The sequence below is a fragment of the Borostomias antarcticus genome (genome assembly GCF_949987555.1).
Source record: "Borostomias antarcticus genome assembly, chromosome: 10".
NCBI classification, from domain to species: domain Eukaryota; kingdom Metazoa; phylum Chordata; class Actinopteri; order Stomiiformes; family Stomiidae; genus Borostomias; species Borostomias antarcticus.
The window spans coordinates 8,546,023-8,562,329 of record NC_140243.1 but is presented as its reverse complement, the minus strand read 5'-3'; the positions used below and the strand labels follow the sequence as shown (position 1 = coordinate 8,562,329).

Here is a 16,307-nt window from a genome sequence, read left to right as displayed (position 1 = left end):
CTCCCTGCGCCGTAGCCTACGCCATACTGTAGCTTGACGCGCACCTCCCCAGAAATGTAACTACGTGGCGCAGAGATGCAGACCGCAACTGTGATTGGTCCACTTAATAGCACCACATTTCCGACTTCTCCTCCGCTGCTAGTCCGCCATTAATCGAATCACAATGAATCAAGTCAATAAGCGAGGAAGTCCATAGATATGTACATTTATATGACTCCTCTTCACCACATTACAAAGACAGCCAGATGGCAGCAAATTCATGGAAAGAGATTTGCACAAACATCGGTTTGGACGTCACCTTATGTGTGAATAGAAGAACATGAGGGACAAGTACGTTCGGATGAAGAAAAACCTAGCCAAGAAGAGTGGGGATCCAGGTAGGAAGATGCTTTGTTTGTGTTTCTTTCCTGGCTGGCACCAGATACAGTATAAAGCACCGGGACACACTGAAATTATATGTTATCAAATTTCATTAGCGATGTGGTGGTGTATTTGCAGCGCAACGCAGACAGACCAGAGTAGAAGTATAAATGCTCACAACGGCGTAGGGCTACAGCATAGGCTTGGCGGAGGCTCCACGTAAGTGCAACGCATAAGTATAAATCAGCCTTTAGTCAGCATATAGCCTCTCTCCAGACTCAAATATTATGTTGAATCGCTGCGCTCCGCATACTACATAATAGAGTCTGTGCCACTTCACCGCTCAAGCTGATATTCTGAGGGCATATCGACAGGTCAAAATTGAAAGAGTGACAGGTCGTAGCAGCAAATGAGAGACACTAGCCCAGGTTAGGCTGGGAATATCTGTGGGTGTGAATGCCTGCTAAGTATAGCTAAGTTGTTTTCTAAATATTTGCAACTGAAAAACTTCATATTATCAAAACATAAGGATATAATATCTGAACCCACACTATCTCATCTTGAAAATCTTACTCTTCAAAATTTAGAGGGAAGAGGTCAAGTTTCTTTATTTCACTCGCCGTTGATGCTCTTTGATAAGGAATCCACCATCGATAGGCTGGAAGCATGGAGACTAGAAGAGGACATTAATGAAGCTGATTGGCAATTGGCATGCGAACGAGCCCAAAAACATCACATTAACACGAGAATGAAACTATTACAATATAATGGTTAATGAGAACTTACATTACCCCTGTCAAATTGAACAGCTGGTCTCCTAATGTCCCAGACACATGCTCTAAATGCTTAGTCGGAAGGGGTACTTTGCTTCACTGTTTGGGACTGTCCAAGTGTGAAAAAATATTGGGAAAAATTGTTGATAAGATACAGTATCTGAAATTGTTGGACTGAAGGTGCCACACCAAGCAAAACTCTGTGTACTAGGTATATATCCAGGTAACTTTGTTGTTAGCTCAAAGCATTCTACTTTAATTGATTTTGGACTCTTACAGGCCAGGAGGTTGATAGCTTTATATTGGAAAAAGATGGATATGCCTTCAGTTAATTTGTGGGTGATGGAGATGTCATCCTTCGTTGTGTAGGAGAGGATATACGTTATGGTGAGGGGGAGGGCAAGAGAGTTTGGGAACCCCTTGTGGAGTTTCTTTCTGGTCAGAATGTGCAATAACTATGAGAGGGTGTGTGATGTTAAGTGCTTTTATTTTATGTAATTTATTTATTTTGTTGTTTATTTGTTTTGTGACGTGACAGTTTTTGTTTTTGTCCTGTTTGTATGTGTATGAAAAAAATTGGAACTCAATAAAAAAAACTGTTTAATTTTTTTTTAATATAAAATTTAAAAAAATAGCTAAGTTGTTTCTTGTCCAAAAAGCTTTACCTCGATTATAGGCAAGGTTTCCATTCATCAGGTTCAAGGCTTGAGGGAAGAAGATGTCTCGACTTGAAGCGGACCTCACGTACAGTAGCAGATGAGATAAAATGTCCTATTGACCCATATAAATGCCTCAGAATTACTAAAACTACACTACGGTTGATGCTAGGCTGAACAATCTCATATCAAAAACAGATAATGCATAATCGCAGTAATTCTCCCCCTCACTCACCCAGCGGACACCCCCACCCCCCCCCCCCCTTTCTTTTTTTTTAACTCTCCGGTTCTATACGATGCTACTGAAGAGCATTAGGGCCAACAGCAGAGTTTTTTTTTTAAGCTTCTGAGTTTAAAGTCAGAAATTCTGACTTTTTTCTCAGAAGTTATTTCTGACTTTTTTCTCAGAAATTCTGACTTTAATCTCAGAAGTTATTTCTGACTTTTTTCTCAGAAATTCTGACTTTAAAGTCAGAAATTCTGAGTTTTTTTCTCAGAAATTCTGACTTTAATCTCAGAAAATACCCAGCCCTCCAGCGAGCCATGGCCGTTTGTATCGCCAGCCCCAGTCTCCCAGCCTCCAACCCGGACTTCCTACAGCCCTCCAGCATACCCCAGTCCCCGCCTCAGAATCTTTACTCCCAGCAGCAACCGGGGCCTCCATCCCAGCCTCTCTCCAGTCTCTCCCCACAGCCCCCCACAAACCCCAGTCTTCTAAAGTGCCAGCCCCAGTCTCAGAGCCTCCCTCCAGCCCTCCAGCAGCCCCTGGTCATCTGTATTCCCAGAGGGACTCTCCGGGGTTTCTCCCTCCAGTGTTTGCGCATTACTTAACAACATGTCATGAACAATTCATACGCAGGATTTCACACTCAGCTTATAGCATCGCTTAAAGTCCAATCTTTTAAATCTATTAAGCGGTGGACTTGACATGGGGCCGACAGTAATAAACCATTCACACTCGCATGGCAAAGTGCTCCTCCATCATTGTGTATCACCGCTCTTTAGAGGATTCATGTCTCGGCCAATTAGATCCAGAGCAAGAGTTTCTCCTTCTGCCAGTCTTGGTGCCAGGGCTCTTTTCATGTGTGAACAGACGGCACACTGGGAAACATAGCCTGGTAGGTCCTTGCTGGCGCCGTCACACAAAAACAACTGAAATCCCTAGCTGACTTCTACAACGGAAGCATGCTATTGTATTCTTTGTCAGTCTGCATGATGAAAGCCAGAGAAAGCTGTGTACTATACTGCCCATATTCAGCACTCTGAGTCAGCGGGGCCACAGTTCACTTCCTGTGTGTTGGGTGACCTCCTAGACTCCTAGAAACTACAGACAATCAACCATGTTGGTCGCCCCTGGCCACTGCTCCTCTATGCTCCCTCCCCTCTCTCCTTTCAGAGAGGAGCACATCCATATTCAGAGACACAGTGGAGCAACGCAACAGAGGCACTAATTCATTCAGCAGCAGCAACAGACTAATACCTGGGTAGCAGGCAACTGACCAATAATGTATCTCATAAAAACATCCATTAAAAGCCTCTCCAAAATACAGACAAGCCACCCTTTCTGGGGTCATCTATTAGCGTCCATAAAAAGGACCTGACAAGAGTCAGCGGCGGGTGGCGGAGAACAGATGGGTAAAAATCAGGCACAGAGGATATCTGTCACGGGTCAGAGAGCCTCGCTTCCCATGACGGGCGGTGGTGGGTCCCGCCGGGCGCCCAGGGCCGCTGTAATTACCGGAAGTGTCTGAGTGTCACTAGGGAATGATTCAGGTAGCTGGCTCAGGTCTCCGGAACCCTAAAACCTTGTGGCGGACCCCCCCCCCCCCCTCCAGACGAGAAGCCTCTCTTCGCCATCCTTCAAGCTCTCTCCATCTCCAGTTGCAGATAAGTTTTGAATGGATTCCACACTGACGCCACTTGGCTGGTGGCTCGTTTCGGTTCAGATGGTGGCTTTTTGCACCCACTTTAAAAAGTGCAAATGGTCTCCCTGCACCCCCACATTTCCACCGTGAACAGCGGCTGCCCACTTTCCCTGCTTACCAGTCCAATCACTGGGCTGGATGGACGTGCAAATCAAGATCCAAAAGACATGTGAGTCACACAATAATACGATACTCAAAAAAAATGAAAGGAACACTTAATCATCACATCCAGCCCTCAATGAATAATGATTTTGGTTCCCATTGACCATTCTTACTTCACTTTGTTCTCTTACGATTTACACAATGTAATTCATAAAGATTTTCAACTTGAATATTTAATTCGTCGAGATCCTCGATGATGATTTAAGTGTTCCTGTAATTTCTTTGAGCAGTGTATTTTTTCCAGCAGAAAAAGCAACAGCAGTGTATTTTTTCCAGAACTATAAAGTCCACCTGCGATCTATGTTGCATTATTATCATGTATTGATCAGTGCCAGAGGAAGAGAAGGAGGCCTGTGGGGAGACAAATCTAACCAAGACAAGGTGCTGTGAGTACAATAGCACTTCTTGTTAATTATAGCCCATGTGTACCTCTGGCAATGAGGTTTTTTATTATGCAGCTCTAATTCTGTTGCTGGCTATGAATCTGCACCTGTCTTTACCATTCCAGCACTAGTTGGATAGTACTAGCATGCTACTACTGCCATGTAGCCTGGCTCCAATGTGTTAACGATGGCCTCGTTTGAGAGGGCAGCTCGCAGGCCATGAGAGAAATATGATCACATGGAGTAGATCTTGATTAGGAGTTGCCTGTACGTTCCTCACCTATCAACCCATCCTGATGTCCAGTACGTCATGCCACAGACATGCCAGTATCACTCACAATAACCATGCGACTCTGTAATAAAGGTTGTTAGCATGATGCTATCTCATAGTCATGAATCATCTACAAACTAAACCGATTAGGGGTTGAGTTCTTTAATGACGTACGTACTTTATTCACAATCTCCCTGTTTGTGGATGTGTACTGTATCTATGAGGGAAGGAGCTGGCCTCATGGGAGGCATATTCCCCATTGGTGTGAACAGTATGGATGATAAACAGGCCTGTTGGGATAGTATATAATCTCTGCTGAAGGTCACGTTGGAGCCCAGAACTCCCTGTTTGATGAATGGGACCACATTAGTGTCCAGAAGTCGGGAAACAAATAACAGGCCAGTCAGTGTGTTTGACAACCATACTGACAGCAAACAACACCATGTGGCCATGGGCGGATATGTACCTTATTTGTATGAAGCACATTAGCCATGCCCTTGTCAGGTCACGTTAGCTCATCACCCCGAGAAAGAGATAGAGACAGAGAGAGAGAGAGAGAGAGAGAGAGAGAGAGAGAGAGAGAGAGAGAAATTCAACAAACAGAACACTAGATGTTTTTTGGCACCTACACTATTCTAACAGGGACTCGGTCCTGTGGTTAGGTGATTGTATCAAGGGATGAGATGAAAAGGAGTCTGGGTATTCCATAAAGTGAATAAGGTCTGGAGGAGAGAAGCCCTGGCAGCAGCGGATCACAGGTCTGTCTGTCTGTCTGTCTGTCTGTCTGTCTGTCTGTCTGTCTGTCTGTCTGTCTGTCTGTCTGTCTGTCTGTCTGTCTCAGCTCACGCTGACTCTGATTCACACCACAGAACCAACAATGGCGGCTTCCCCCTGCGTCTGTACCTGGCCGAGGACGTTCTAAATCAGCCTGTTTTCCCAGGATTTGAAGCTTTGATTCAGTTGGACCCCAAACAGGCCTAATTGGGATCAGACCTCTGATAATTGAAAAGAGCATGCACATCCACTATGCAGACCAGGTGCAGGACAAACCGGAGTAGTAAACGAGGAAAAAAAGAGTTGAGTCCGCACACTGGAGCGTATAAATGATGTAATGTACCCTTAATAAACCTTGGGAACAGTCCACCCTTTATATGCTCCAGTGTGCAGACCCCCTACTCTTTGGTTCTCATTGACTTGGGATAATTCCCTATAATAATAGAGGTCTGACGTTAGGTGTAGCGTGCTGTGCAGACGGCTACACACCTTCAGCCACCAGTGAGGCCTGTACTGGTGATCCCTCCCACACACCTTTCCATTGGAGAGCAAAGGAGAGGGAGAGAGAGAGAGAGAGAGAGAGAGAGAGAGAGAAATAGCCTATTCCTGGCTAGTGCCTTTCACTGTAGCAAAACATGGGGATTAATGACACCACATCTCTCTCTATCTCTTTTTCCTTCTCTCTCTCTCTCTGTCTCTGTCTCTCCCTCCTCACTCTGTCTAGGCTCATTACTGGATGAAATGCCAGGGGTTTTGAAATATTCAAAAAGCAGAACAGATCTCCACCCCCTGGCTGGTGATGCCAAAGCCTACAGGTATGTCAGCCTTGGAGAGCAAGAGAGAGAGAGAGGAGGGGGGGGAGCAGAGGAGAGAGGGGATGGAGGAGAAAGAATCAGGGGTAGGATCTACATCCCCTCTTTGCTCTCTGTAAAGCGCATTGTGTTGCCTCTGTATATGAAATGTGCTATACAAATAAAGTTTGATTTGATGATTTAGAACATACAGGAGGGTGGAGTCTCAGCTTAGTGCCCTGTGTTCTGTTGCACTGGGCTGAGGAGACTCACATCCTAAGAGCTGGCACGGCTGACCTTGGAAGGACCCAGGGGTCCGGTACAAACAGGCCCCATATGAAGCAAGCCTCAGTTGGAGAGTGTCTGAGAAACCACTGTCTGAAAGTCCTGGCTATGGGTGGTGTGAGCTGAGCGGGAGTGAGAAGTAAAGCAGAGACGTCTCAGGGGCGAGGGTGTGAAAAGAGGCCAGGCAGCAGGTCAAAGCAATCAGTAAGGCTTCACTGTAAGCAGAGATGGAGTCAGAGTCAGAGAGAGAGAGAGAATGAGAGAGAGAGAGAGAGAGAGAATACAATTTATTTTAATTGAGAGAGAGGGAGAGGGAAAAAAACACAGAGGGTTAAAATAGAGAGACAGAGAGCAGCTCAGCTTTGCAGCTCAGCTATTAGGGGCCGGGCAGCCTCAGCTCTCACTCTTGTATTTCCCAGTATTCTGAATCTGAATCTTCTTCCAAGGAAGTCTGACTTCCCATGCATGAAAAATCACCAAACTTTGCACATAGGTTCAGTCCTATGCCAAAAATCCTCAACTAGCATTGTGGGATAATAGTCCTGATGGTGGCGCTACAGCAACTGTCTAAAGTTTAAAACTTGAAAAAATTATAACAAATCAGCTGTACACAGCCACCACCAAAATGTAGGCCCAAGTGAGCAGAAACTTCCATATGCATTGAGCTGGCAGGAATTATGAGGTCCATCACTCAATCAATTGACACCCCAATAGACCCAATAGACCTTTCCTATCGAGGCGGCAAATTATAATATAAATATTCTCCGCGGGATTGAAAGGTTGGAAAGGTCTATTCAGAATCAGAATTCATTTATTGCCATTGTACTTGCATACATAGGATTTTTTTCTATGACCCGTGGTAATTAGCGATACAACAATGGACAGGTGCAAGGAAAGGACAGGACATTGCTTCTCCCATGCTTCTTCTGGCCTGGGTTTCCCAGTTTTTGGTGAGGGGACGTGGCTGATTGCTGATCTGAGGCAGGTGTGGACAATAAGCCCAATAAGCTCATCCAATAAGCTCAAAGCTAATCAGCTTTATTTGCATCTCAATCAGTCCCACCTGTGTTTAATCCAATCAATTCAGTCAATCAGTGAATCCATGCCTAGTCCAGAGTCCCACAACTCATTCGCATAACAGTATGCAGGCCTACTAATATGTTCATCCAGGATTCCTACGGTGTAAATATCTAGCTGTGATGTCAAACTACCAGCTTCTCACTTGGCTCAACAAGAACATGACCTGCTGGACCTGCTTTTGTAATTTAAGACGTTTTAAATAATAAGGGTCCTGGCAGAGACCCTCATATATTTTGTCATTTGTCTCCTTCCTTCTCTTCCTCGCAAAACCCCGACCCAGTGCTGCACAGCAGCTACGGTATAATATTGTAATTGTTTTGATGATGGAGGGGCAGGAGCAAATAGAAATGTAAAACCAAATTTGCAATCTGGACATAATGGCATCATTTATACTTCATTATGTAGCATACAGTCGTGTCAGGCTATTTCCCCCAGCTCTGTCACTGCTAACCATTATCCATAATCAGTTCCTTCACTAATTACCAATTTCATACTTAGTCTCTTGTGTCAAAGGATAAAGGACACACTATTGATCATTTATAATTATCACTGAGTGCTAAGCAGCACATTTGTGAATTCCACTAATCAAAACACATTCCAAGATATCTCAAACACACAGTCTCCTGGTAGGCTACAGTATGTGGAGTCATGGCATCAAGGAGACAGCATGTACGGTAGTGCAATGCAGAGGAAAAAAACAATACAGGATATTACTGCGCATGCAGTATGCATTGTATCTGGGCTGAGACCCCATGTGATTTCTGAATCACACTCCATTGGCAACGAATCACAGGGCCCAATGGAGCGACTTGCACTATGTGAGGAAAATACGTTCCCAGTATTGACAAAGCATCACATCGCCCTACAGTGGAGCTTCCACTACTGTATGAGTAAATACATTCACAGTATGTGCTTCACCCTGTCAGAGATGAGCAGGCTTCAATACATACTGACAGGTGGGAGAGAGAGAGAGAGAGAGAGAGAGAGAGAGAGAGAGAGAGATGCTCAAGGTTTGAGTCATGCACCTGCACTCTTCTGTGTGAATGGAAATATGCATTCCAAGCTCTCCCATGTTAACAGTATGGGTTCACCCGCTCTCTCTTCTCTCTCTCTCGCACTCCTATTTTGTCCAACATTCTCTCTCTCACACACACACACAGACAAACAAACAAACAAACACACAAACGCACCGAAATCTATAACCTCTCTTTCCATCGCACCTTCCCTCTCTCTTCCCACTCTCCTGTGTGTACCCGGTGTGTCATCTACCCTGCTACGACCGTGGGCAACGGATTGTTCTGACACCTCCGACACCCACACGCCACGCACGCAGTCCACTGCTGCTTGAGGCAAACTCAGACAGATATCTAGGGTCCGCCCGCTAAATTCCAAACACGTCCGATGTCACGCGTCCAATCAGCTCCACGGATAGGTTTCCAGAGGCTTCCTGTTACTCTGGTGATGATTTCGACTCGCTGCTACTGTAGGAGCACGGCCAGTTACAGCACCGAAGAAGGTGACCCAGTTTTGAGGGTTCCCCTGTCAACCCAAAAGGAAAATGACACAATCGGGCCACAACAGCGCACACTGACACACACACACACACACACACCACTGCAATGCTGACAATGTCACTGACAACACAGGGCATCAGAGAGGTGCTGCTGACTCTGTTCTGACCGGGGCGTGGACGGTGACACTGTGTCAGAGAACTACTGTTCCATAAAAACTTATGGAATCAATGAAGGCCACAGTGATTTCCCTCTAGCCCACAACTTCTTAAAGAGCTCACATTTTGTGAACTGCAGTAGCGCAGTATGGGGGAGAAAAGTTAGGATGATTCTAAGGGCCTGTGACTGACAGGGGCCCTAAAAATATTAGAAGATTAGATACACTTTTTTCAATATTAAATGATTAACCTGTCATCATTAATAGAATAGTTAACTGACAGATTATTTTTATTTTCTTGTTTTTGGCGAAAAGGAAACATCCAGAGAGCCAATTGCCCCCCCCCCCCGCCCCCCCGCCTCTCTCCCTCTCTATTAACATGAAATGATTCGGTACTGCCCCCAATTGTGATGCAAACGGAACTTGCGAAGGCCTTGTCCCAATACCCACCCTATGCCTTATGACCCTCACTGTTTTTATTTGTCGCCCTTGGTGTTCACAGCTCAAAAAACACTTCAATGACCTAGGGTCCCACAAGGATCCATTCTAGGGCCCCTACTTTTCAGTCTATATACTGTATGCTACCCCTGGCTGTCGACTTGCTTATGGCCGCTGTTACAGTAGGGTCTTTGATTCACAGCCACTTCAGCGGTATATACAGGGTCATCGAACTCATAACAGATGATAGGGGCGGGCCTGTTTGACCCCAGCTGAGCGGTAATATCCTACCACTCACCTGGGAGGCAGCAGAGCAGTCCATCATGTGACTATTCATACTATACCTCTCATTCTTCCTAGTTCCATTATGTTCTCTGTGATAACATCAAGGCATGTCCTCAGAGGTGTTCTATTAAAATGTGTTCGATCAAAATTAACTGTGCGCACGGGTACAGACTCTTGAAACTGAAACAGTTGAAATAATGGCCACAATTCAATAGTATGCTAATAGTCATCAAATCATTTTGTGGTGTTGCACATCTACTGAATAAGAATATCTAATTATTATTATGTTTACTTGCTATGTGTTGTCGTTTGATGCTGTAACAATGCAATATCACCCTGGGGATCAATAAAGAACTACTACTATTACGACTACTATTACTACTACTACTACTACTACTACTACTACTACTAATACCACTACTACTACTACTACTACTATTACTACCCCTATTACTACCACCACTACTACAAATACTACTGATGCTGCTACTACTACTACTACTACTACTACTACTACTACTACTACTACTACCACTACTACAACTACTACTACTACTACTACTACTACTAATGGTCCCCTATCCACATTTGATTACATGCAAACACTGAGACACTGGATCTGGATATTGGAACCTAAAGCAACACACCCATTACTCCAAAAGAAACACCTATTGTATAAGCACCTATATTTATATTTCGTATATTTGGCTTTATCACTAGATTATGCTCTTAGTCACTTGTTTAGAAAGAAAATGCACTTGTGAGTTCTGGCAAGTACTGTAGTATTATACTGACTTCCTATGTTAAATATAATTATTGTAAGTCACTTTGGATAAAAGTATTTGCTAAATGACTAATGTAATGCAACAGGAGATATTGTAGGGTCCTTGTGTTGGATTTTTAAGCATGTTCATGTGAGGCCTGTGAGTAAGGGAACAGCTAATTGCACTACATGGCACAGCAGCATGACTGATTCTCAGCCACACTGGGGGAAATTATAGCAGCCGATTACAACTGACACAACAGGACAGTGCTAATTACGCATTTAAGAGCTCACACACATTAATTGTTTAATTCTCAAACTTCAATATCTCTGTTCATTATAGTTCAGACAGAGGCAATGGAAAGCTTTTAACAAGTCAACTTCATTAATGCTTGAAAGGAACAGAACAGAAGCACAACAAATAATGCATCAAGCTGGCCTGTGGCTAGTGGCCAAAACACTCGATAATAAATACGCCAGATTGGTCCCATCCTAGCTGTTATCACCTTCGTTGAAAATAACTGGAAATAGCATAAGTGATTTTTATCAATGCCTGCCTGTTGAGTAAGGCTGAGTAACTGAATTCTACCAAAGATAAAAACAGACCTGAGATCTGCAACATAGCTGCTACAACCCTATACTGTATGAAGTGCATGTATATGAGAGAAAGATATATATAGATGTATACAGAGGGAGAGAGAGAGAAAATGTGAAACAGTCCTTTAAGTTTATTGAACAGGTCATGTTTGTTACCCAGTATGAGGCGCAGGAAGACCACGGCTGATATTCTGAGACACAGAGCAGAGCTGTATTCTCAATTATATCTGAGACCTCTCTGCTGCATGCATTATACTGTGTTATTAAATATGAAGTATGCATGTATGCAGAGACCAAGGCTCTTGAGCAGCACGACTGCAACACAAGAGGGAATCCCAGAGATCAAGGGGTCATATTTGGGCTTGTTCAGTGGCAGGCAGGGCTACTCATCATGCGAGTTCTGTCTAGAATTACCTCTGGGGTCTGGTAACAGGAGAGTAGGCCATACCTCGGTGCCCCCTCACGACCAAAGGTCCCTGGGTGCCCCCCTCCCAGTCAACAACTCGCACGCCAATCAAAATAATCTGTCAGAACCCCCCTCCCCCCCAACCCCGTCAACAACCTGCCACGCGGCGAGATCTTCGGGAAAAATGCGATACGGTCCGCTTTTTGAAGAAAACGACCCCCCCCCCTTCCACAAGGCTGGCTACGGGCCTGTCATGGACAACAAAATGGTGACAGACGTGCCAGTACGGAGGGTAATTTGTCTGAAAAATGCATGGAGAGACGGGAAGGGTTTCATTCATTCTGGGGGAATGCCGCAATGACAAACACTCACAGGGGCAACTGGAAAGCATGTAAAGCTGAAAATCAATATCACTTTCTCACTACCACTCTGACTGTGGGTTGCTAGATAGGCTATGTCTCCTTGTAGTGGGCTGACCAGCCTCGTGGGATGTTCTTTCATCTTATATGATCTAACCAGCATTCGGAGCACAGATCTCATTGAGGTGGGTGAGGGGGAGGGAGGCTTGGCGAGAGTATCTTTGAGTAGGGCACTGGCTCTGCTCTGCAAAATGGGTTCCAGTAACCCTTTGTCATGGCAACTTCCAACAATGTTAAAAGCATATAGCTAAATGTCTAATATGTAAATGGGAACTATAGCTATGCCAACCTAGCTGTAGCATAATTCACAGCCCCAGCTCTACCTCATTGACAACACACAGTGAACGGACTTGTTTTAATTAAAATATCTCTCCTACAGCGATGTAATATAATTTGCTTCTTCCGTGTCGGCATATTTAGCTGTTGCGCGCGCACACGCATACACACACGCACGCATACACCTGAGTTTCCCATTCAAATGATACTGTACACAGTCGCGCTTTCAGCACCATGGACAGCGCAGCACCGCGGGAGGACAGGAGCGCACTTTCAGATGGATTAAAGAGCTACTCACCACCAATGTCTGGCCGTAGTTTCTTATCATATTCATTCAGTAAGTTGTTCAGTATTTGCGTTGCGTCATTTTCCTGGGTTTTAGGGGCCAGCATTTGATTCACAGTAACATCCTCGTACTCTTCTTCATATTCGATTGTTTGGGAGCTAGGAGAAGAAGCAAATTAGAAAATTACGTTAATGATAGTGAGTGCTAACGTGCCTCATACAAGTACCACCTATTTATCTGTCTATTTATCTGAAAATAGTCTGATATCATAATAGTATGCTGCAAAACATGATGTCTCTTTCAATATCAATTGATTGTCCTAATAGGCCCATCAATTGATTAGCCTAATAGGCCCGCTTAGTATATAATCTTCTATTCAGTCAAGTTTAAGGGGTGGGGGGCTGATACAGGCTAAATAGGCCTAAGCTACATTTAGGAAATTCTGGGGCACCAGGTAGGCTATACTTTAATTATTTCAAGAATGTGATGAAAATATTATTTTCTCGCACCGTTTAGTCCACTGTAGGTAGATGGTAGCCTAATCAACAAAACTAACTGTAATAGCATGCAATTCCTTAAAAAGCCAGAGCAAAATGGGCCTCGAAAATTTAACGAAGCCAAATAGTCTTGAATAAAATGAACCACAATTGGATAAATTAAGAAGCTCAACATTTTGACAAATACATAGCCTAAACATATTCCCACGATAACAGGTGTTAGACGAACTCAATAAACAAGTATAAAGTTTTAAGAACATGACAGGAATACAGCCACGGGGTAAACAACCTTTTCAATGTCAGTGCAATTTTAAAGAATGAAAACTCTATATGGGAGACAATCGATCCAACACCACTACAACACAACAGCACTTCAACATAGGCATCCAGAGAAAGACGCAGCACTTACCATGCATTGAACATAGAAAGGAGTAATAAGTACACCAGTAATTTGGGTGACATGTTTCGCCGGAGATGACTACGAGTTGAATGTGCCACAGAGAGCTGCCTGCGCATGCTGGTCCTGGTGAGCTGGAGTGGGAAGCGCAGCAGTCCTATTGTCCAGCGAGGGAAAACTAGTAGTTATAATCCAACGTGAAAACCACCACTGCCCACCCAAGGTTCCTGCGCATTGAAATAAATTTCACATGGATAATTGAATGATTCAAATAATAATAGACCTCCTCCTCTCACTCCTCTCGCTTGCATTTGGAAGGCTATCTTCGATTGCTCCCATAGATACACTGAGATAAACTAGCGAGTAGCCTACGGTGCGGGTTATGCAGGTGCGTAAGAAAATGAGTTGAAACCCCCCAAATTCTTCAGATAAGACCGTCTGCCGATGGTCATACGTCACACTGTTCCCCCCGAAGTCGCCATGAAACTTGTGAACATACCGAGGGACGGTAAATAAGTGTCCACATCATATTTTGACAGACATATTATTTTGGCGTGCGTGTGAAGCCGTATCAAATCAGAACTTGAGTGGTTCAACTTATGCAGAATCTGAATTTCTCAGCTAATAGAGGCGTTTGGCTTTTCTATTTGCATTGCTAGAATATAGCCTACTGGCGTATCAAAACTCAATGGTTCGTTTTTAGACAGAAAAAAGTTCACATTTGTGTCACTGTCCAAGAGACGCTCTCCAATGTATTCCGTGGCATTCCATGCAACAGACTACAGCAACCGTCTCGCAGCGCTCATTCACCCCCCCCCCCCATCAAAGCAATCTTGATAGGGAGCTGAACTATTCACGAAACTTGTGAGGCGACTCTGAGTGATAACGCAATAGAGCCCCCCCACCCCTCCCCCGTAGCTCGCAAGCCGTGCAGCAGCGCAGTATGGCAGCGGCCTCTGACAGAAGCAGCCCTCTCCAGCCTTCTTCTCGTTACAGCACCATGGCATACCATCCTCTTGTGGTTAACAGGAGAACTGCCGGCAGTGAACACTGCACAAGGTGCCTAAAAGCCAACATTGACATATGACAAAGTAATACAGTCAATAATTTGAAACACTTTATTTTGGGCCGACTACTTTATTGCTTAAGCTATAGGCCTACTTCAGCTGGTGTCTTTATCTGAGTCTAATTGGGCCCATCTGTTGCATCAAGTAGATATTCCTCACAACCCGCGACAAGCACGGCCATGCAAAAGTGATAATTCAAGACAGAACAGCTAAAATGTAAATCAGTGGACATGCATAGAAAGCTGACACATCTCCCTGTGTGTGCGTGTACTGTAAAGGTCCACCAATGAAAAGAGAGCATTCTGATGTGGCAGTGCACATTACGTGGTAGACGGCTGTTCTCCTCTGCTCTCCACAGCCAAATCTTTCACTGCCTCCCAGACTATACAGCAGCTCTGTGATTGCTGCCGTTTGGTGCTATCAGTCGACAGCTTAAACCGGAGTGCGGGCATGTCGAATATAAAAAGCAACTTGAGTGGAGCTAAATCCTTGACAAGCGGACGTGGGCCAGATGTTGCCGCCGCACAGAACCACCGGATGGACTCGTCGTCCCCTCCGAGGCGTGGAGGCCGCCAGCCGCGCGGGTCGTGTGCGTGCTTATTATCAAAGGAGTAAGCAGGACGAGGGGCATCTCTCAGTCCTCCGCAACAGCAAGACACCGGCTGATCCATTAGGGGAACGTATCAAAGAATTCCCTCAACATATCGTCGTCGTCATAGTCCAGTTGCTGGGGAACCCAGAATCAGCGACTGTCACACACAATGACAACTTTTGAAGGAAGAGTAGAAAAATATTCTGAATGTATTTCCATGGAGGAGAACAGAGAAAACTCTTCTGTGGTTGTTTTCGCAATGTGACCTGTTGGGATTGTTGTTGTTGTGATTGTTGTTGTAGGGCCAGGGGTGTCTGTTATGACCTCCACTGTTGATGCTCATATAGCACATGGATCAACAGGCTCTTCTGATTTAACAACACAATAAACACATGAAACACGTAATGACACATACAAATACATGCATACATCTAGAAACACAGATAGTCTAATATACAGTATGACTATAAGATGAATATGCTATCTGAGCCAACAACAGAATGAAAACGGAGGATATCTATATTATAACATGCATGTCCTCAAAAAACCTTGTAGAGTGAGTCTGAGGTAGTGGTAGCGCAACTGTCAGCGCGTCTGCCTCGCAAGCGGAGGAGTTTGTAAGAGCGTGGGTTCGAATCCCGCCCTGGGCAAGCAATTAATATGGGTCGAACTGAAAGAACACAGAGCTGAGTACTACTGTTACAGTGGTGCTGTGAACCGGGTGCCCAATGGCGAGTGTAACCGAGTGAATTGTGAGTCCTCATAAACCCTTACGGAGTGAGTCCGAGTTAGTAGTAGTGAGTAGCTGCTAAACTCACTCCTCAAAAGAGTGCTGACAGTCCCTCAAAGGAGCGCTGAGAGTCCCTCCAAGAGGGACGTCCCTATTGAAGCAACTGTCAGCGCATCCACCTTGCAAGTGGAAGAGCTCGTAAGAGCATGGCTTTGAATCCCGTCCTGGGCAAGCACTTAACATGGGTTGATCTGAAAGAACACAGAGTACTACCGTTACATATAACCTACATTTCATAAACCAATAATGCAAGATATAAGTCAATCGACATATCAGGCATGTATTTATTGCTTCAGACATAATTGGCATTTCGTTTTAAAGGACGGCTGTACATAAATCCATACATTTGAGGTGCTCTTCAATTTT

General features: G+C 44.6%; 1 protein-coding gene across 1 annotated transcript in view; it reads right to left on the bottom strand.

Annotated features, from left to right (window-relative positions):
- gabrg3 (gamma-aminobutyric acid type A receptor subunit gamma3) overlaps positions 1-13,557 on the bottom strand; it is a gene marked incomplete at both ends in the record, with an annotated part of 87,450 nt that extends 73,893 nt beyond the window's left edge. Inside the window, 2 exons of the mRNA XM_084444860.1 lie at positions 12,611-12,756; positions 13,505-13,557. Of these exons, the coding sequence (XP_084300986.1) occupies positions 12,611-12,756; positions 13,505-13,557 (199 nt within the window). The remainder of the gene's footprint in view (positions 1-12,610; positions 12,757-13,504) is intronic.
- Between the last annotated feature and the right edge of the window lie 2,750 nt (positions 13,558-16,307).